We start from the raw sequence: 22,924 nt of genomic DNA, 5'->3' as shown, positions 1-22,924 counted from the left end.
AAGCCCTCGAGACGAAAGCAGTAAGTTCTTTGCAGGTTCAAGTCACCGTGACTTGAGCTCTGTAAGAGTTGACGATCTCGTCAAAAGGCAATTCAACCAGGGATATTTAACTAATCTGAGGCACATCCAACATGCAATGGTGAGCCTCTCAGAGGCTGATGCTAGTTCACACCATCCCCTGCCCACCCCTGGGTTGACAATGCTGTCACCGTATCCCCCACAGATGGGCGGCTGCCTGACTAAAGAGTCTGCCCCTGCAGATGATGATCTTGGGTTGGAGCACTCAGGAGAAGAACCTTCCTCCGAGCTTAGCTACTCCATCGGATCCGAAGCCTCTTCCACTGTCCAGGTGGCCTCGGGAAACCGCGAGGAGGGGAACAGAAGAGCAGATGATTATTCCCCTGTCCAGTCTTTGCATTCTGACTCCACCATAACTGACTACAGAGATGAGGCCCACAAAGAAAAGGAAAACAGCGATGGATCCACAGAGGAGGAGCTGCCCGAATTCAATCACATCAAGGAAGAGACGGAGAACAGAAGGGAGGGTGTGAGATTAAACGATGAAGATTTTGAGGACATAGACGCGGGGGAATGTGACTCACAGGACAGCTTATGTGAAGAATCCAACGGCCCCATCAACCTGTCCTCTTCCTCGTCATTGCTCGAGCTGTGCGGAGAAGACGTGAGAGCTCCGCTGGAGGAGGCGGAGGATGAAGATGACTCGGATGACAGTGAATCTGACGAAGAGTTGAGGACCTATAACATCCAAGAGGAAGACAGTGAGGAGAGTGAGGATGATTTCAGCACTGTGCCAGTGGTGGTCAGCGACTGCAGCAGGGCTCGACACCTCCGCAGCCTCCTGAAGATGCCCACCCTGCTCACCCAGTCCTTCTGTGACGAGTTGGAGAGGAAGAAGAAAGCGGTGTCCTTTTTTGATGATGTCACGGTGTTCCTTTTTGACCAGGTATGACTTTTTAAAAGGTGCAAGATGTGCAATGTGTATTGTCTATTAACAATTGCTGTATTGCTTTAGAGTATGTGAGGAATATTTTTGTTTATGACTTCCAGGAAAGCCCCACGGGAGAGCTGGCTGACTACGCCTTCTCCACAGGAACAGAGTGCAGTGGACAGGAACCTTCAGAGGAAAGAAACACTGACCACCAGCTGCAATCTGACCCTAAACTTGAAGCTCAATCCTGTGAATCGTTCTGTGTTCCCGACGAATCAGCTGGGAACAACTCAGAAGAGGGTGAGTTTGTCGAGGACAAAGCATTCCTCGTTGAATCATCCTACATTCACTATAACTGTAATTGCGTCCGTGTGCATTCAGGTGGGGGATATGAATGGGAAGATGACCTCTCGTTCGAACCCCGCCCGTCCTCACCCGACACCATCCCTGAGCCCAAGTCCCCACCAACATCCACCTCCAACAGTCCTGAGGCTCCTAAACCTGCAGCTGTAGCACTTAACCGTTTTATGGTCTCACGATTCTCTATCACACATGTCTCCGACCCCCACATGGGCTCAGTAACAGGTCTGTATTAACTGTCTTGCATACACAGTTGTATAATGTTAATTTATTTGCACTGAAAAAATATCACAATCACAATCACCGAAATAATTCTAAAGTCCAGCTGAAATAAAATGTTTACAAAATGACATTTCTTTAGTTTCATGATGGCGCACCCTATCTTTGTATTAATCTGTCACAATACTGTCATTCAAAAAGGCTAATAAAATCTCTTTATTTCAAAACATGGCATGGCTTGTAAGCTACAGCACAAGGGAACATTTTTGACATGACTAAAGTAATTTCAGTTGGAGTTTAGAGTTGGTGTAAATTCAAAAAAGTGTGTCTAAAATTCAGTGATACTCCACCAACACATTTCTTTGTGTAAACTACAACCCCTCTGTATGTTTGAAATGTGGCCAGTAGAAGATGGAAGTTCTGTCCTTTATCTTTGTAGCTTGTGTGCGAGTTCTTAACATTGGTTTTGTAAACAACATATTGCGTTACAGTATAATCAGCGTATTGAGAGACATTTAGGTAAATAGTTTGCAGCGTACTGAGTCTACAGATGGTGAGGGCTGTAAAAAAAAACTGGAATCTATAATCGTCTCTGAAACAAAGCATCTCTATGGAGGGACAAAACTTCTAATCTTTAAAAGCTATCTTTCAAGCAGGTAAGTATAAAATAGATGTTGCGTGGAGTATCACTTTAATTTGTTTGATTTGTCTCTCCTACAATGAAAGCAAGCCACCATACTTATTTCAAATCATTTATTTCCTACAGGGAACAGTGACAATAGCCCAAACCATTGAGTGCTCCACGGTCCTGACGGGAGGAGGATGAGTCCTGGTCCTTCTCAACACGGAAAAGCAGTATTATTATATCTCAACGTTTTACAGAGTTTTATTTTTTATCAACGTTTGGGGCATCTGACCCCGGTGCCCCTTTATGAGACAGTGCCTCGTATTGTAGTGAAAGACCCTTAATGATTTGAACCCTTTTAGTTTTATTTTATTTTGTCAAGAAAGAAATGAGTGAGACAACCAAGACAGTTTTCAGAAATAGAAATCATATTAGTTCAACATAAAGTATACGACGGGAACTTCTTTGCTTGACGCAGCATCGATTTCTGTCGGTGACCTTACAGTAAAGGTAATTTAATTTAAAAGAAAATAAATAAAAGGAGAGACAAAAATAATTAAATGACAGGCTTCATAGCTGCTCCTCTCATTGGCTGCCTTGGTCCCATCCACTTACCATTGATCAGGCATTTTTAAAGACTGTTACAGCTCCGATTGTTGGAGCCACAGAACAATCCTCCATGATTGTCGCATAAGAAGCTATTGTTCATTTCCAAACACAAAATCAGACCTTTTAACAGCCGTGGGTGGTGGTGGTGTTTTAAGATGGAAGTGCTGAAACTTTTAATTTGTCCCTTACTCCAAGTCCTATCCTAATCATATTGATGGTGGATTCAGTGTGCTATGGCAATGGGAACATACTAATACGAGGAATACAAGGTGATCCCTAATTATCACCACCACTCACTCTGGTTAATGATGACCTACAGTATGTCTACAGTTACCATATCTGTCTGAAGCACTTTGTATAGCCATATATTTGTAGAAGTGATGGCTCCGTTGCTCTTCATCTCCCCCAACCTGGAATGAAATATCTAAACATGTGAGGTTCCGTATTTGTGTCCAGTGCCAGCTATATGTTCACTTTATTTTCTTGCATATTAGCTTCATTTGTATGACATTCCATCAGCAATAGAGTGACACCAAAGGGAGCGGTGTGTCAACACAACTGAGCGGTGTCATGTTAATATGCCAGTCCTAAATGTTGAATGTCATCTTTATGCATCTTTTCTACGTCTACGTATTGTCCATATTGTCCTACATAATGTATTCTATTGCATTTGTGCGGAATGCCTGGGTCTGGAGGTGTACAAAAAAAAAAAAAAACATTCAAAATATGACATATCTCACATATTGTATGAATGTTTTATCAACATGTAGCAGGTAGCTTGACTTGAATTACTACTGCTGTATCGACGGCTCCCTCCCCCTCTCTATCGTTCTGTAGCTCAAAGTGCCAATTCAGTTTCCTCTCACCTTGCCTTTTAAGTTCCGCAAGAAGAGAAAACGTTGCTAGTATTTTTGTACGATTTGAAAAGATGAAATCCAGGATTACAGTCTCTAAAATTTGCCAAAGAGATATTACAAAGCCTATTGGCTAAAGTGGCAGACACCTTTGGAGAAGGTGAGATGGGTTGCTCTGTGCACCGGTAGTAACATCATTGCTGTTTCCACCCCCCCCCCCCCTCACCTCTCACTCATTGCTATTGTACTATCCCAAACAAATAAATCCAAATACTTTTTTCCCTTCTTGTGTCTGTGATATATTTATCTGCATTAATGTCAAAGAAGTGCCATTTCCTTCAAAACAAAAACAAGAACACATCAAAACATGACACGGCACAACACATAAAAGTATGACGTTTCTGCCCATTTGGATTTATTTTGGACAAGATAATTTATATGCACTTTCTGTACAGTACAGATATAATACAAACTGGTGTGAGAAAGTGAGAAATGGACACAAAGAAAGCTATATAAAAGTAAAAAAAATGCATTTGAAACTTGCTGCCCAAATGAGCTGTGTAATAAAAGCTTGATCATATCACTCAGTGTAAAGGACTCATCCATGGAAAAAAAAATGACTTCATGATGTAAATGTTGATTTCTTGCAGTCCAAGAGGCGTTTTCGATGATTCACACTACCGTGCACATTATTGCCTTTCCATAAGATACAGTTCTACTTCTATGCCCACATGTCAGACTGTAGATAAATGCCTCTGCTCTAAGCGTTTTTCTCCCAGATGAGTGTGTAATACTGAGAATGAACGATCAAAAGCTACAATAATACTGTACCTTATTTGATAAGCTACCACTCCCTCAAAGCTAAATATATATATATATATATATATATATATATATATATATATATATATATATATATATATATATATTAAAAGACCCATTATGTACACACAGGCTATCTGGCAGCTTAGATATTACTGAAATTCTAAAGAGAAGGAAAGAATAGTGAAAATATTCTTGTATTATTTTGGTGAAATTGCACTGTACTGGAGCTTGCTAAGCAAAAAAAAAAAAAGTACTGACATTACAAGCAAAAACCAAAAAAAAAGGAAAATAATCCCTTTTATATTTTCAGGAATAAAAAAAAAAAAAAGTTGAACTGTAATACAAACCAGTTTACAGAACGATAGAGTCAATGCTGCATGAAGCATATCTTAAAAAATAAAAATAGAAGGCACAGTTCCCACATTGAAAATGTGGGTATACTGTATCACAACTAGTAAATATACATAGTACTATATCACTTAACAAAAGAAGAATTATAGTTTACTCACCAACTGACCAGTTCTAACTACTTGTGACAGTAACCAATCAACACTTTAGTGCATATTATGCACTAAAAACTGTTGTTGACAATCATATTCACCCTCGAGCTTCACTTAAACAACTAATGTTTGCCAAAGTGTGCCTTCACTGCTCATTAATGCAAATAATCCTCAAATAAAATGTACAGTGTATAGTGTTAAAGAAAAAATAAATCCCATAGTAGAAGTGCAGATAAATAATATTGTGACTGCATTACTATAAAAAAAAACCTATAAAGCCATACCTTATCCACAACTGGTATGATCTAAAAACAAAAACTAATAAAATCTACTCTCACACTTGCGATTGAATGTTCAGGCTGAGACATTCAACGTTTGTGGAAGCGTTTGCAAAATCATTACGAGGATTAACCGGAAATTCTCACGGCAAAGAAACTTAGTAGTGTAACACGCTACGTGGCCCTCTTGTCATAACATAATACAACTCAAACATTTTCTCTCTCCCCTTTAAAAAGTGGCCCATTAGTAGACAAAAAGGGGGGCAGCAGGCCGCTAGTAGAAGATGGGTGTAGATCGGTCATCAGTGAAGGTGGGCCGGAGGTAGACCTCCAGGGAACGGTCACTGTGGGGAGAGGAAGGGTGAGACAAGGAACAGTGACAGTTAGGTTGAACACATGACGGAACATATAGATACATGGTCAGCTATGTAACCACACCCGAAGAAATCTGCCTTCCCATAGTTTTCTTTCTAATAGTAAGTTGAGCAAACAGTTAAAAGTATCTACTGTGAGTTTTTAAGCAAGCATGTAATGAGAAGTAAAATATGGGGGGCGGGGGAACAAAAACAGCTTGCTATAGGCATGCATGCAGGGTTAGTCTTCTCCATGGAATTGTGGAACATACAAAAGTGAATTTTTCTAAAAATCCAAACCCTGCTGGACTGACAGAACCAAATGCTGCCACATCCACGAAGGCCAAAGGACAGAAAAGACCAGTGTTTTCCTGCATCCCACTGCAGCCAGACAGCCAATGACAGCAGAGAGAGAGAGAACCAGGCAGTAATAGAGAGAAGGAGACAAGAGATTGGCTGAAAGGCGATGGAGGCTGGTGACTTACGGAGGTCCTGTTCCCTCAGAATCGGGACAATTCTGGACCCAAACTGGAAGGTAAAGAGAACCTTTGGGTTTGAATGGCTCATCGCTCACATCATGCATGGATCACATTTTGTAACGACACTGCTGGTTAGTCTGGTTGCAAGACGAACATACCATAACTGTTAACTGTAACTGGAATGAGGAATGGAAAACGGGAGAACACACTTCATGCTCAACATGCCACATACTGGATGCTCCTTTTCAAATCCTCAACTCTGTCAGGAAATGTGTCTGCAGCTCGCCTACGTGGACATACATGTTACTGCGAATGCAACGCAAGGAACAGACGTTGGGCGTGCATTATTATTTCTATACTAAACTCTGAACTCAAACACAAGCCAAAAAAAAAAACTGCATATACAAGCAAAAGAAGAATAAAAAGGCAGGCAGTGTTCAGATACTCTTAAAACGAATACTGTACACAACACACACACACACACACACACACACAGTCTTTTTTTGTTTTGTTAGTGACACAGAGAGCACCACAGATGCTATGGGTGTTACTCGGGGAGGGGTGAGGAAAGAAGTCGCATGCTTAGAACACAGCTGTGGCCTGAAATGATTTACACAAAATAAAAAGGTGGTAGTTTTGGAAAAATAACAAATTCATTTAAATAAAAACGGGAAAATAAAAAAGGAAAATCAGTTCAGAGATATAACTTTAAAAACAAAGAAAAGAAAAGTTCAACAAAACGGAAAATGTCATTGTCACTGACAGAACAGATTTCTCGTCAGACCAGACTGTTTATTAATATATATAGATATGTTTTATTTAGAATACCTTTGTAAAAAGTCACCATACATTCAAGGTCAATTTTAGTATCACATTTTCTTGTTTCCCTCCACAGCATGCATAAGATAAACACTTCAACTAATCAGTAGTTTCTCATTGTTTCTGGAAATATTTTTGTTTTTTTGTACAAGGACAATACTTTTTAAAAAGAAAAAGACCAAAAAAAAACAAAAACTACATAGCCACTCAGGGAATACAATCATAAATAAACACAGAGCCGCAAAAGCCGTGGTTGTCATTTAACCTTAAAACTAATTCACAGCTGTTAAGGAGGATACTCGACAGAAGATAAAAGACCTTCCAAACTCACTGTAGCTTCAGAATAAAAGACCAAACTGAAAGTTATTTGAGTGAGGCATTTCTTATTTATTTTTAACGACATTCTGGCGGTAAACTCGGCCAAGAATGGCATGAAATGTGGGGCTAAGGGACGAAAATGTAATTGAAAATATATAGGATTTTAACCTTTTTGCAATGATCGTAATACAGTGCAATTTGGTTGACTGACAATTTTGTATAGCTATATATATATATATGTATATATATGTATACATATAAAAATATATGTACATATATATTGTATATTCTTGAAGCTCAGCTGGAAAATTTGCTTCATTGCACATAAAGTACGTGTTTAATAAGAAAGAAAAAGAAGCAAAGTAAGGCAAATATGACACACACCCTCTGGACAGAAAATCAAGTCTAGCACTGACACCAGGAAGCACAGCGCGACCTACGGGATCTCTCAGAACAGAAACATAGTATTCTGCTGCACAGCCTTACTTTGAAAAAAGCTTTTTATTTATTTTTTTTAGCATATGTGTGTTGTGTGGGAACTCGATAATACTGGGCCCACGTGTGCTTAAAAAGGCCATTCAGCCAGTGGATTTAGTAAAATGACATTGAAGTCTTTTGGCACTTGTACAGTACATGAACATGTCCTTTAGTTTGACAAAATGACACAACCATGTACATGCATGAAAGACGAGCAGTAGCAAAGGCAGTCTCTTGAGAGATCGGTCCGTGATGGTGGACTGTGATCAGAGATAGAGTATTCAGAGTCCATATCGCTGCATGCCGAGCAGGTAGGCCCCGCTCTGGCTGTCTCGCTCAACGCAATCCTCCACCCACCAACCGCTACTGTCCACACCAACACCAGCAGCAGCAGCCCCCGGGATGGACGGAAGGAGGAAAGGAGGGACCCGAGGAGGAAGAGAGGACAGAAAGGAGGGATGAAACTGGCCTCTTCCACTTGGAGAAGGGGTGTGTGTGGAGGCAGAGGAGGAGAGGTGGAGATAAGTGGACAGGAGGGAGGCTAAGAGGAGGGAAAGATGGGGAGGAAGAGGCCCCTGTGCTATCCGGAGCTGTCTGTGTCTGTCTGTATGTCTGTTCTCACACAGTCGAAATCAATTTGCCATCAGGACTGTCACTGTGGAACAAAGAGAGAAGGAAGCTTGCCAGGTCGGACACACTCAGAGAGAAATGGAGAAAGACAAGACAGGCACAAGAAGGCAGGGTAGAGTTTTGGAGAAGTGTAGGTGGGGGTCATGATGTCTACGTTGCCCCACCTACAGCAACAACTCCAAACACACCCGCCGTGATCAGGAAGATTGGACTTCCAATTCTCTCATCAACACTTTTTTTGTTTCTTTCTTTTATCCAGATATGTATGCTGGTTTGATATTATTGCCCATATCATGCAGTCTAGTGAATAAGTCCCAGAAGTGACTGTTGATGAGACAATAAAGTCATCTCCTTAGCTGGAGGGATGTAGTGTTAGATTAGTCTGTTGGGGTGAATACACCCTGCAGCACAGTGTTTTCTCAAAATACTGATACAGAAAAAAACACATTCAGAGCAGACAAGAGGATGTAAAACAGCTCGACACTGGGGCCCGAAGCCCCAGGCTGACGAGCAGTGATGACTGAGATGAGGTCAGCATGAAGTCTACGGTCACAACATGTACTCCACCAAACACCGATATGAAAGCACGTAGGCTCGCTCTCTCACTCTCTCACAGACACACACACACACACACAAACATTTATAAAACATGTACACAAAGATGTACTCCCTGATTGGACAGAAACAGGCACAGCATCATTCTTCGCCCTAACCTCACACAACCCTGGTGAGTCAGCAAGGATTTGATAGGATTATGGGGAAAATAAACTGGGCAAAGAGTCGTCCGACAATAAACTGAGACACTGACCCCGGCTAGACTGCATTCATTACTTTAAAAGAGCTAATACAAAAATAATAAGTCTAGTAAGCAAGAGCAAAGAGGAAAGGACAAAGAAGACACAGCAAAAAAATGTTCAAAAGAAAACACTGTGCATATATTTCATGAGGTGGGGATTTTAACAATATTTCTCACTAGTTGTGAAATCATTAGGTAATAAATCTAATAAAACTAGACGATCGACAAAATGGTTATAGCCAACTGATTATTAGTCTAATAAATTGTGAAAGCAAATAAATCTCTGGTTTTAGCATCTCGCATGAAGATTTGTAGATTTTTTTTTTTTTTACATATCATTGTTAATTGGATATAATTCGATTTTGAAAAGTTGGCCAGACAAAACGGGTAATCTAAACACGGCTCTACGAAAATGTGATCGAGATTTGTCACTATTTCCTGACATTTTATAGACTTAATGGATAATTGAAAACCTACTATGCATAATATAAAGTACTATAGAAATGTGGAGCTGTAGTCCTATCACATAATTGCATACCACATAACCTGTACACATGTATATACTAATTGTCATAGGACACTCTTCACAGTAACCACTGTACTAACCCATTGTTACTCATATAAAATAATGCAATGTGCTAACGTACATGAAGCTCTTTTTAAGATCCATACTGACTTTTTGCAGAATAATGTTGGATGTATGGGTGAGAACCAATTGTGTACACTACACAAACATACTCTAAACCATCTTAGAATGTGTATGGAGCATTTAATTTGGACGTCTGCATACGTTAAGCAGTTGTCTCTTGAGTGTTCCAGCCTGTAGTAACTCAGGTGAAAGGCCATGCATTTAAGAAGTGTGTCTCTCGTGTCACTCGTTCCAAAACTATCCAAGTTAAACAATTCAGATGGCAGCAGCAGTCATTGCTTAAAAAGGGCAGGTCAGGAAAGCACTTACCTTGTGGCAAAGCGGCCGTCATAATCCTCAATAGCAGGCTGAAAAGATAAAAGTAAAAAGGTTTTACTTTGTGTGCTTGTATGCCTATGATTTAAGCACTTGCTGTTCTTGCGTTTGACCACTAGGCGGCAGCAGAAGCTGAGCAAAAGTCCCCTTTACAGTTACTGCAGGATTACTCATATCCAATTATGCAACACAAGACTAAACCAGATGGGGGCTGCAAATTAAGTGAGCAAGAGTAACAAGTGTTTATGTGTTTTTTCACTGATACTACACATGTTAAATTGTACCTACCTGTGTGCCAAAGCCTGCCATGCTGTAGGGGCGTGGGCGGGTCTGTGCTAGGCTCTGTGCCAGCAGTCGGGCAGTCAGGCCATAGTCAGGTATGGGCACTGATGCATCACTCTCCAACAAGTTCCCTGTGCTGCTACTTTTCCCATGGTGCAGGCTGGGAAGGCCAGAAAACAAAAAAAAAGGCCTCAGTCTTGGGCTCATTCGGGCTCATTAAGTTGACACACAGGTAATGATGGAAAACTATGCTACATACTTCACTTTGAGCTTCTCACTGTCGCTTTCAGGCAGCACACGCGTGTAGGAGAATGGGAACCAGCCACGCCTGAGAAAGCGGAACACCTTGTTACACTCTACATTCATTGCACCTACATGTGGGACAAATATGGATCCCATCTCACAGTATGGATCCAGGTCAAAATAGAATACTTGCATCTTGTTCTTCTCATTCTCCCCATAGTGCCAGCCATCTCGGGCCTCGGGCACTAGCAGGGTGATTACATCTCCCTCAGAGAAACTGAGCAGGGTGCCGTTGTCACCTGCAGCGTGGGAGAAGATAGCCTGGACGCGAGCGCGCCCGTTCTTTTCCAGTCCCGCTGCCATGGAACTGGACCTGGGCAGGGTCCGTGTCTCTCCTGTTGTGTTCGCAGACAGAGACAGTGGTCGGTGACATGACATACATTAAGTGTTCAGAGAACCAGATGCTCTGGATAACTGGAGTCTATTGTCTGGGACAGTCAGCAGCCAGGCAGATTTTGCAATTTTTAGTCATTTGGAGCATCGATATATCACCGATTAACTGATACTCTGGTATAATCACCATAAACAAATAAGACTATAGCGATGCCAACGTTTCTCATAAATGCGGTTTCTAAGTGCAGGTTGCTACTTCTCCCTGCTCCTCCTGTGCGACACTGAAGAACAGCAGTTCTCAACCCAAACACTGTAATGTAGCACAGACGTCGGTAAATGATAATCCTGCTGTGATTGCAACTATTTACGTGATGTTTAAATGCTCCTCAGTGTACCTTTAAGTAAAACGGAAAGGAATAGGTTTGAGGCTCAATCAAATATTCTGCATGCGATGTTCTTGACTCTGTTGCTAATAATACGGTTGCGGATTAAATTCTAGCAGTGTTGGGATATCTTACCAACGGGGTTCTTATTCTTGGCGGGAGCAGGCCTACGGACAGGAAGGGTGTTGGAGTAGACATCGCTGACCTGTCTCTGGGGCTGAGCCTGAGACTGGGCCTGTGCCTGGGTCTGAGGGGATGAAGGCCTGACTTGGGACACGGATATAGTCCCTCCATCCGTCCAATACTCCTCCCCGTGGGGTCCTGTTGTCCCATTTACCATGGACAGACCATCGGGGCCCATCAGCCTCTGGAATAAACAAGCGGATATATGGATAAGTAAAATTGTGGAAATGACATAGCCTGTGCAATACTACAGTAGCAATTACTTCATGAAATATATAAAATAAGCGATGATATGTTATAATTGATCGTGATTTAAAAAAATAAATCACCAAAACAATATTGCCTTGTGACCAGAGGACAAAATAAATAAATAAAAATAGAACCATAAATAAAACAGCCACTTATTGGCTAAACTCACCGCTGGGTGTCCCAGGCCACTGCCCATGAAAACAGCCAGCTCCGGGGGCACAGGAAGAGGCTGGGCCCCGGGGATAGGGTCTGAGATGACCAAGTTGGATTTGGAAGTATGCAGGGGGCTAGTGCCCCCAAGGCCTGCAGAGCCCATCTGCTGGGCCAGGAGCATGGCCCTCTCTGGCAGCTTGTTGGGGTCTGCGCAAGCCTGTTGCCACACTGGGATCTTCTGGGTCAGAAGGTCTTTACCCTGGAAGGAGAAAGGGAAGATGGGAGAAACACAACAAAACAATAATATTGATGTAGCTGCAATGTGACCAGAGAGAAAAAAAAAAAGCTCAGTTATGCATTTGCTTTGGTAAACCTTCAATCTCCTCCCTATTCTCTCTCTCAAAAAAGAAAAAACATTCAGTTCTCAAAGGTTTTTTCCTCACTCTGTATCCTTGACCACTGCCCTGTGCACAGCTCTGATAATGTGCTGCGTGGGCGAGGCTGTGGGACAGACGAACACACAACTAAGCTGCCCACTGCAGCATCTCACAGCCTGTGGTCACAGCTGTTCTTTCTACAATCATAGAAATAATAGATATCCAGAAATTCACACATTTGTGCGTGATGGAACAGTACAGTGCACATACATCCAAAACATGGGACAGTTTTGTGCCTTTGTAAAGTGCTTATTTGCAGAGGGTTCTTCAGTTTGTTGAAGGTGAAATCTCCCCACGCACACTCCCATCCTGATTAACGACTAGACTCCATGTTGAAAAAAAATGAAGCAGCAGCACAGTCCTCGTACCGACGCACAGTCCTCCTTAAGCCACAACTTGGCTGGCAGTTCACACCCACCAGTAATCCCAGGAGACTGATATACTTCATTACCCAAGAATATTAAATTCTTGGGTAATGGATAGTCATATATTTGTTACACACACACACACACACACACACACACACACACACACACACACACACACACACACACACACACACACACACACACACACACACACACACCTCTAAATCCTTGTTATCATCGCTCAATTACCTTTGATGGTATGATATAGGGAGGGAATGTGTTTGGATTCAAAGGTTCTTTGCTTTAAATGTCAGCAGCAACATGAAAAATAACAAGCAGGTAATATCAAATTCTCGAGCAACTGTTGTAAACAAAACAAGACGGTAAGAAACTGTTTGTTTTTCTTGTACCCGTGCGTTGCATTGAGCTTTGATTTCAACTTAACTTTCTCTACATTCAGCGTTTTGATGTCTTTTCCTATTAAAGTCTTTCATGAACTGAAGCGAGGCACTTCTCTACATAAAAAAGGTGGCCAGACGCTCGAAGGTGCAATGATGGATTACGGCTTCAGATGTGCCTGTCAGCTGGGCATTGTCTTCTGTCTTAATGAATTTTTTTAAATGAAGAGGCCCCTGTGAGCGCTGAAAAATAATGTGACTTTGAATTATATATCACCTCGTATGCTCTTTTTGCTGAGCGAATACATGTTGACACAAGGTGAGTAGTTGGCTAGAACCAACACTATAGCACAATGGGAATAAGTTATGTCATACAAATTGACATAACAAGCTCTGCACATTTCCCTTTTGGACATAAAGGACAGAAAATGTGTTCCTGATTAGTTGAGGGATCAAAAAGTACTGAAAACTAAAGGTGGGCTCAACGCACTGCAAATTAACAAAAGACATGCAAATATATGCGAACATAAGAAAAATAAATAAATAAACATTTTCACCAATTTGACGACATGCGCAGTAAGAAAAAGCGCTGCGAAAAGCTCACAGCACAACTGTTTCCAGGAGACACTAAAAAGTGATTCACACAGCTGGGACTACGTTTGTTGTTGCCATGGTTTCCGGTTTATGAAGTTTGAAGTCGGCCATCAGTCAGAGGTGATGGAAAAATCACCTAAAATGTACTGGGGTTTTCTTTGGCCTCTTCTAACATTGCGATCGCATGATGGCCGATAAAGACGTTTGCTCATTTCAAATGAGAGATTTCCTAATTTGCCTTTTCCATGTTGTCCTTTCTCACTGATTATAAGCGGACGGGGAAAAAACATAATGTCATTCATTTCTGTGCAATCTTGAAATCAATGAGAACAACTCTGGACACGGCGAAGCGTTCCAATCCAATAGATATTTAAAGCAGTAGGTGAGACAGAGTACGGGGGTTCATCTCGTCGTTTTCAAGCTGCGTCGGAGGAAGGTGCAGTCGGTTGCGCAGATTGGGGTTGTTTTGCTTGGGATCAAAACACAACCTTAAAGTCCTGATGAAGCAGATTAGCTGAGGTTTTGAGTAAACAAATATTCTTGGTGGTCAAGTGACGCTTACCTTGCCATGGTAGGCGCTGCTGTTCTTGGCCACGGCGCACTGGCGGTCCACCAGGAAGCAGTACCTGCGGCGCTCCTCAGACAAGGCTGTCTTGTATCCCTCGGCGATGAAGGTGTCCAGCTCAGTCTGCTTGCTGCTGATGGTCTCCACGAACTGGTGAGGAAGACACAATCACACATGAACTAGGAACACAATATTTACAGGTTTGTGTAAAAAGAACATCTAGCCTATCGTTTGTATCAAAAGGTCAGCGAAATAAGTTACTGGTGAGAACTGTAGGTGCATCGCAGCTTAATGCCAAAAGCCTATTTCACATTTAGTAGGTACGGCCGATGGACAGGAGGTCTGACGAGGAAACGGTCCAAGCGGCCAAATAACATCTAAGTACTTTTCTTTTTTTTTTAAATAAATAACACCCTGCTTCACATTCAGACAATTTCACACATTCACACTTAAGAGCTGCTCAGTGTTATACTGCCAATCACTGCATAACTCCACTGGAGCAATTAGGGCTTAAGTGCACCCTGGTGCTAATAGTTGTGGAAAGAGAGAGCCTTTACTGGGTTACTTTCTCACGTTGGATTTTCTCCCCCTGAGTGCTACCAAGGCAAGGCAATTATGACTGAAGATCCTGCAATGTGGAGGAGGAATTGCACAAAAAAAAAAAAAAAAAAAAAGAAATCCCCCTAATCCATTTTACGTGTCGGACAGAGTGAGTAACAGAAAACAGAAAGGGTCTCGCAGAGTTCACTGACCACACACACACACACACACAACATGGTAAGTGCTGAGGAGCTACGGGGTGTCTGATTTCGAACAGGAAGTGACATTTGGGAATCTTTGTGAGCGTGGAACACATGCCAGCCACCGTATTTACAAACAGCGGTTTGGTACCGACGTCTTAAAAGTAGGTCGACCGCGTTCAGTTTCATGGTTTAAATACTGTAACATCTGCCGGTAAACACTGACCTAAAAAAAATAGATGGTTTGACCTAGACTAAACCTTTCATCGGGGTATTGGCTGGTTTGAATTTATCATGAGATATGACATTTGTTTTGGTATACAAACAAAGCTGGTGTGTCATGGGGTGATAACAATACACTTAAATATTGATAGAAAATGTCCACCTCGACACACGACTCCCACACCCTTCCATATTGGGAAATGGCAACGACGAACACAGCATCACATTTGCGGATGTTACATTTGTCGTGGAGAGAAGAATTCCTCAAGTTCAGTATTCTCAAAGCACTAGAGCACATTGTAGAAAGTTGTTTTATTAGATTCCACAAAGACGAAACATGAAAAGGCTAATGAAGTTTGTTAAGTTGGAGTTCCTCCCCGCAGCTAAATGCAAGATCCTGTGGAGCCACGGCACGGTGCAGATATACATCTCATTTCGTAACCGCCGGAGCACACCACTCCCCCACTGTCAACAGCCATGAGGTTAGTTCATTGGGATTCCAAGTGTGGAGGAATACGTTTGGTGACTGAATGATGCCGAACACAAACATTTTTGAGGAATGGCCCTTTTTGCATTAGCTGTGGACGAAATCCACAGAGCTTGTCAAATCAAGCAAGATGGATGAAAGGATGACGAACGCATTTTTCTCCCGAGAGCAGCCTGACCTTATTCGGTTCTTTCTGTACACCTTAAGCTCAAATTAAGTGCTTCGAATCTGGTTCAGTCACTTGCTTTAGTTCAGGCAACAGCAGTTCAGTTAAAGGGCTGAGAATCACCTCAACAAGGTAAAGGGCCAGCTCCTCTTGTCAAATCCACATGGCCCAATTTTCCAACCATTCAAAAAGGTCACCGACGTAACCCAAGACAATGTGTGTGTGCAGTGGGGAAAAGCCAAAGCAGACACCAGCCACCATTATATCCGAGCGACCTCAGGTTACTTCATAGCTAGAATTACTTGTTTCGCAAAAGGTTATGAATATAAATAAAACCTGCAACCCATCAACGAAGTCCCTACATTCAGACCTCGCTGTGTATCCCCTTACACGGACGTAATCAGGACAGGAGACAAACGTGACAAAATGTGACCTAATAAAAGTGTCCAGTATTCACAAACAGTGGGAAGGGAGGGGTTTCACTCCTTTCCAAAAAGTGAAGCTTACAATATGATTCACAACAACACAAACTGTTTACAATAATGTTCCTTCCACTAGGGATTCAAACACCTTGTGTCCTGCACAGTTAAAAGCTGCTTAGGTCCGTTTCTTCTGTTCCTTCATCATCAGCACTGTTTGGATTCAAAATAATTGTAACATTACGCTCCAGGGCGCAAAACAAAAAAGCACCTACAGTACCTGCCTCGAATCTGCTGCGTATGCGTGTTTGTCAGCGCTTAGCTACTGCACTCGCACGTAAACAACACTTTCTTTCTTCCTCTGCACCCGTTTGAATCCACTATTCCTGGTTGGAATCGCTTTTGAAATGATATGACACCCGAGCTGAAGAAACCCAAAGCTTAATCAAACATCTCGAGATATTCATTCTGAATCCTGAACTCCCGTCTCTCTGTGTCTGAGCTCTTATTAACAGCCTCTGCAGTGTAAAGGAGTTTATATAAATGAAAGCCCTTTCTACTAGTACCTTGGTCCACTTCATTGAACTACATAATGAGCTGATTAGCATTTTGGCAGAAGCGTTACCCATTGATGAGATGGCACACTGAAAGAGCCTAAAAAGGCAGGAGAGAACAAGGCGGGGAGGAGAGACAGACAAAAGAGACAGACAGAGAAGTGGGGGGGAGCAGAAGCGAACAGTGTGAGAGAGAGAAGGAGGGAGAGAGCGATCAATGAAATGCGGCCACCATATGTGGCTCAAACACACTTTACTTTTTAATGAAAAGAGAGGAGATAAAAAAAAAGAAAACTTGGTGGCTCTCATCTGCTAGAATATCACAGATGTGTAAGAGGGCGAGGAGGAGGAGGAGGACGAGGAGGAGTTTTGCCTTAGCAACCTTTACCTGTACTTTCTCAACTGCCTCGCGTTGCCTGAGAGAACCCATCTATGTGAACACTTTCCGAAGACGTTGGGTACAGTCGGTCACTATCTAAGTATCTCTAGGTGGATGTCATTGTTAAACACGAGGTCTTGAGGGAGGGGTCTCTCTCTCTCCTCCCTCCCTCCCTCGCTGTGCGTCGTCTTCCCCGGGGGACACTGGTACCGGACTTGAGAGATATGATCGGTGAACGTGAGCAGGCTGAAAATGAGAAAGGGAGATGGATGTTCCTTTCCTCTGCTAACTGACTGTCTGTTGGGAGTCCTGCGCCTGATGTGTCCGCTCCTCTGCACAGATGGGCCCAACTGATCAGTCATACAGACTCCGTAAGAGTGTGTGGAGTAATACTACTACTCTCCATGTCCAATATGCACCAAGTTAAAAAACATTTGTAACACTTGCTTTGTTCCGCAGCAACAATTGTCAATAAAATATGGTATCATGAGATCAAGATACTTTGTATTAGCTGAGAGCATTCATACTCCTCAGGGGATAAACGGCTTTATTTCTAATGCCCCTGTGGCCTTTCGGAACCCCTCGGGACAAACTATAAATTAGTATCAATGTATTCATCTCTATTCTTTTAGTTTCTGACATTCCTCTTTCTGTTTCCGCACAGTGCGTCACCCAACCTAACAGAGGTCTGATTATCCAACACATGAGGCAGTCAGGAACATGCAACGACTTGCCATTCTTGACGTAGATTTACTGGCTTAGCGAACTCAAACAATCCTCCCATCCCAAGCCCTGCTCCGTGCAAACCTGGACTACTGCACACACACTTCTTGACGCCTTAAGATGACACTTCATGCAACGTATCCTGACGGCATGCCTAACACAGTGGAACAAACTCAATGTGACACAGCAGTCAAGAGCAACCAGCACTGTCATACCACCGCAGACAGACAAGGGCAAGAGGTTCTTGTGCGTGTGTGTGTGTGACTGTATAAACTCAGAGCCCTAGACAAAGGAGGAGCTTTAATTCCACAACGTTTTCCTACCCAGTAAACTCTACAAACCATTGCATCTATACGTGTTGGTAGAATTATGTTTCTAGTCCAGCTATTGATCCGATTCTGTCATGGGTGGCCACACATCACAGCAAGACCAACAGCAGCTCAGTTATTATCCTGCTAGTCTTAACCTGTTTGAGTTTTCTTTGTTTTGTTTCCACCCCTCCAGGCAGTCAGATTTCCTGCTTTTAGTCAACCTTTGTCAATGAACCTCACACTGTCGCCATTTTCTCCCGCGTCATCATTCCCCCCCCCCGGTTTGACAGCAACACTGGCTACAGGACAATTAAATGACTCGTAACCAGCGCAACAGTGGAGGCCTACACTCGGGTTTAATACAGATGGAGATGGTATGTGTAGAAAGAAAACTGTCACTACTTTCCCTCTCAAGTAGGGAGTCCAGAGACAGAAACCTAATAAACAAATAACTAATTAAATTACGTCTAACACTTAGGGTTCATTGAAACTCATAAACATTAATTTCACCTGAGCTGCTCTGTCGGGAGGTTGCTTCGCTCTGGAAATAAATCACATGAATGATGACGCCCAAAGCAAACACCGCTTCGCCTCAGTGAATCATGCCACTGCTTCGGTTTGACATATAACCATTTTTGACAAGTTGTGAATGTCGGCCGTCGGAATCCTGAAGACTGAAACTGTTGCATAAAAAATATTTGATACAAAGTGTTTGAACATTTTGTCCATATTTACTGTAGCAGTTACACAGGCACTGTGTGCCATGACAAAATAAGACATTTTCATGCTTTCGGGTTTAAATTCCCGATCAAATCTGATCCATTTGTACAGCAAATTCCAACAGCATAACATCTTTTATATGACTGTTCATATAGGCATCCTGTGCCTTATTAAAATCAGGGATTTCCACCTGAAAACACAGACCCGGGATGCTACATAATAAACGATAACGCCAAACAAACATGTGTCTTCTTATGTGAAGTCTAAGAAAATGTAAGACAAATAATTACATTCCGCTTTAAGCTTTTATTTTGAAATGTTTGAGGAACATCATCCTGTATGATAATTGAGTCAGCTATTCTGTGGCATTTCTGTTAAAATGTTGTTCAAAGCCATGTGCAGAAACCCTTTGCCTGAAGTTGAATACTCCTCCAGTACATCAATTAGTGTATTATTAAAATCTCTTTTTCACGTTTGTGTCTACGTGCCTGCTGTTTGTGTATAGATGTGCGAAAGATTGGCGAGGGCACACAATTCATAATCAAACCTCCACTATTTTCCTTCCCACTCAGGGCACTTCGTCGCCACTGCCTCCACCCCCATCATTGCTGTTTTGTGAATTCTCTTTACTTTACGAAGAATAAAGTCATTTTCTTTGCACCAAGACTCATAAATAATCCAACAGTCACCCACATGCACGCAAACTTATTTCTCTTACTTTACAGTAGGCCTTCACAATGGAAGAAATGTAAAGACATTGTTTCATTCTGGAGGCTTTTTTTGTGCCATAAACCCCGGCGAGAGGCTCACCTGCATCTCCTTCTCTCCGTACTTGGAGGGGTTCTTGCTTCCCTGGCTCTTCCTGCGCAGCTTCTTCAATTCAGCCTGGCACTTCTCCAGACTCTCCCCTTTGGTCTTGTGTTCCAACTGGTATTTCTTCAGGGCAGCCTACGTGGGGAGACAGGCAGAGCGCAAACACAACATTAGGACAAAATAATGACAAAGCCTAAATGACGTACAGTGGGACGTAGATAAACAAACACTCAGCAGTTCTGCCAACCTATTCCTACCACACACACACACACACACACACACACACACACACACACACACACACACACACACACACACACACACACACACACACACACACACACACACACACACACACACACACACACACACACACACACACACACACACACACACACCACTGGATTCAATTAATTTCATTACAGTATGAAAACTATCTTACAGAGCCTTGAAACGTGCTTCATTGGGATGTGGGATTGTTTTGAAATCTCCTTGTTGTTGTGCTCAACAAGGCTTTGACATCTGAGACCAATCTTTCTTTTTAAACCAAAGAAACGAGCACATTTACAAGACTCTTCACCAGATCCATGTTTGATTCTTTTTTGTTTCCCATGGTTTGATTTTGCAACAACACAGCTCCTAATTTGTGTCTCTTAAAACATCCACTGAAAGTGATTACCCATCCCAAGCACATTTCAAGCTGATTTTCTCCACATAGTGAAACAAACAGAAAACAGTGGCTGCGCCTGCAAAGCAAAACGTGTGATTTGTAGAACATGCAAAAAAACAAAAAAAAAAATGGGCCTGGTCCTTTTATAGCCAGAGTTTATTTATTTAAATCATTTTGCTTATTTAATTATTTATTTATGGATAATAACAACTTTTTTTCCCATGCTGAACCAAGCTCTGTTGCTATAGTAACTGTGTCTGGTGTGACAAAGCCTATGTGGTTTCTGTACGAGGCAAAATTGGCTGAGGAGAGCTTATGCATGAGGGTTCAACACCCACATTTGCATACTGCAAGACACCGAGGATGTAGGTATCGTCTAGGTATTGTTTGGCTGAAAAGGAAAGCCGAATAGAAGCTGTTCTTGTCACTGGAAGACTCGCAGTGTGTGTGACACATGCAGTGTTTGGATTTCATAACAAGAGATGGATGATATTAGCTCTGTAGCTCTCAGCTGGACTGGAAACCTCTAAACAACTAGCGACCTAAAATGCTGGAATTTTACTTTTAACTTTATGTATCGTTTTCCAGGTCAGGAGCTTCTCTGAAATATCAATTTTCACAATTTGTTCCACACAAAACAGACCAAAACATGTCTTTAGGTGCATGCCTGGTGATATTTAAACCAATTATTCAGAGTCAACTTTATTGTCATTGGACAACGACATGCAGTTAGCATGTAACCAGAAGTGAATAGAAGCAGTAAAGTGTACACATATGACACAGGTACATAAACATGGCAGATATGAAACACTATAATCAGGCATTGTGCAAAGGTTTGATTTTAGTTTGCACGTTGAAATTGGGTAAACAACATAATATCCCTATAGCATCCGTCTCATTGAGCTTGACTGTTCCTCCTAATTAACTAATCAAAACGCTTGTTGACTTTTGTTGACGGCGCCCGTACCCACAACTCTCAATCACCGACTACCTCTGCAGACAGATAATGAGTGTGATTACATCTGATTAGAAACAAGAGTGAACAGTAGATACACTTTGGCATCACCCTCGTCTCGTTCACTTCATCTGTCAGAAATGCTCCTCTTCATCTATAGCAGGGGTGTCAAACATGCGGCCCGGGGGCCAAAACCGGTCCGCCAAAAGGTCCAATCCGGCCCGCGGGATGACTTTGCAAAGTGTAAAAATGAGTTGTTTAGATCATAAAGTAAAATACTGTTCCAGATACCTGTGACGAAACGTTTTGTGCCTTTGTAGATACACTGTCATACACACATGTGTAAATGATACACTGAGGCACAATATTGTTGAAATTTCAGGTTGTTCACAATGTTTAGTAAAAAAGATAGTTCTTTAAATTTGAACATTTTCAGAATGTACTTTCTTGCACTAAAACGAAGGGAAACATTTAGAGTTGTTATTATTTATAGGTTATTATGCTGTGATTTTACTGGTCCGGCCCACTTGAGATCAAATTTTGCTATATGTGGCCCCTGAACTAAAATGAGTTTGACACCCCTGCTCTATAGGCTGCTTTTTGAATGTTAGGTTTATTACATTACAGTTCATTTAGCTGACGCTTTTGTCCAAACCACACCTATGGTTTATGCCAACATTCAGACCTCAGTATTGTAAGATCTCGCGTAAGCCATTATGTGAGACAAGAGAAAGAGAGACGGCGACCGAGGGAGAACAAAGAGTGATGCACCGCTGGGAAAAATGCACACACACACACTTTAGTCTTGGGAAAAGAAAAAGCGAGCGTTGCTTGGAGTCCTTTTGAAGTCAAAATTTCAGATGATTAATTCACAAAGTCTGAAGCAAAATGACTGCTATTATCACGGCGCAGATCTGTATGAAATTCATTAAAAGTAATGGATGTTAAAAGCTCAGGGATAAGCCATGATAGAAATATCTAAAATAGTTGTATGCATCTGAACTCATTCAAAAAGCTTGAAACATCTCTACATCTTTTGCCATATCATTTTAGACACCTATGGTTTTAATTTGAACTCATCATGACAACATCTGATTTTACTGATGAGTCTCCCTGGTAAGGTTAAGAAGCCAGAAGTCTGCAAACAAGCCTCCCCCCCCCCCATTTAAAATTAAGAGGAATATTATTTTAAGTGTGTGTGAGTGAGTCAGTCAGTCAGTGGCTGTAAGCCGAAGCAGCTAGTAACGTTGTCCTTCAAACAATACATTACAATAATGGTAACAGTATCCCATCCCCCGAAACAACGTGCTTCTCTACACTCAGGCTGCAACCCACTCATTCTAAAGATATCACATGTAGACCAGCTCGACAGTTCTCACACACACACACACACACACACACACACACACACACACACACACACACACACACACACACACACACACACACACCCTTAATGGTT

At 42.0% G+C, this 22,924-nt stretch overlaps 2 protein-coding genes across 8 annotated transcripts in view; one reads left to right on the top strand and one right to left on the bottom strand.

Moving 5' to 3' along the window:
- Nucleotides 1-3,901, top strand: part of aatka (apoptosis-associated tyrosine kinase a) — a 32,929-nt gene extending 29,028 nt beyond the window's left edge. The window contains 4 exon segments of the mRNA XM_029438303.1: nt 2-964; nt 1,069-1,249; nt 1,331-1,534; nt 2,295-3,901. Of these exon segments, the coding sequence (XP_029294163.1) occupies nt 2-964; nt 1,069-1,249; nt 1,331-1,534; nt 2,295-2,323 (1,377 nt within the window). The 3' untranslated portion in view covers nt 2,324-3,901.
- Nucleotides 3,902-4,555: 654 nt separating this feature from the next.
- The window catches only part of LOC115012367 (brain-specific angiogenesis inhibitor 1-associated protein 2-like), a 49,385-nt gene continuing 31,016 nt past the window's right edge, over nt 4,556-22,924 (bottom strand). For 3 of the 7 annotated variants that reach the window (XM_029437952.1, XM_029437951.1, XM_029437954.1), the window contains 9 exons: nt 19,835-19,972; nt 14,301-14,453; nt 11,958-12,200; nt 11,492-11,723; nt 10,774-10,975; nt 10,597-10,665; nt 10,344-10,497; nt 10,050-10,087; nt 6,841-8,031 (listed from right to left, as the gene is read on the bottom strand). In XM_029437952.1, coding sequence (XP_029293812.1) covers nt 7,947-8,031; nt 10,050-10,087; nt 10,344-10,497; nt 10,597-10,665; nt 10,774-10,975; nt 11,492-11,723; nt 11,958-12,200; nt 14,301-14,453; nt 19,835-19,972 — 1,314 coding nt within the window. In that variant the 3' untranslated portion in view covers nt 6,841-7,946. Of the gene's footprint in view, nt 5,564-6,057; nt 6,101-6,840; nt 8,321-10,049; nt 10,088-10,343; nt 10,498-10,596; nt 10,666-10,773; nt 10,976-11,491; nt 11,724-11,957; nt 12,201-14,300; nt 14,454-19,834; nt 19,973-22,924 lie in introns of those variants that run through there. The other 4 variants (XM_029437953.1, XM_029437955.1, XM_029437957.1 and 1 more) reach the window with 3 other exon arrangements.

Source organism: Cottoperca gobio, chromosome 8, assembly GCF_900634415.1.
Source record: "Cottoperca gobio chromosome 8, fCotGob3.1, whole genome shotgun sequence".
NCBI lineage: Eukaryota > Metazoa > Chordata > Actinopteri > Perciformes > Bovichtidae > Cottoperca > Cottoperca gobio.
This window is presented reverse-complemented; position numbering and strand designations above follow the sequence as displayed.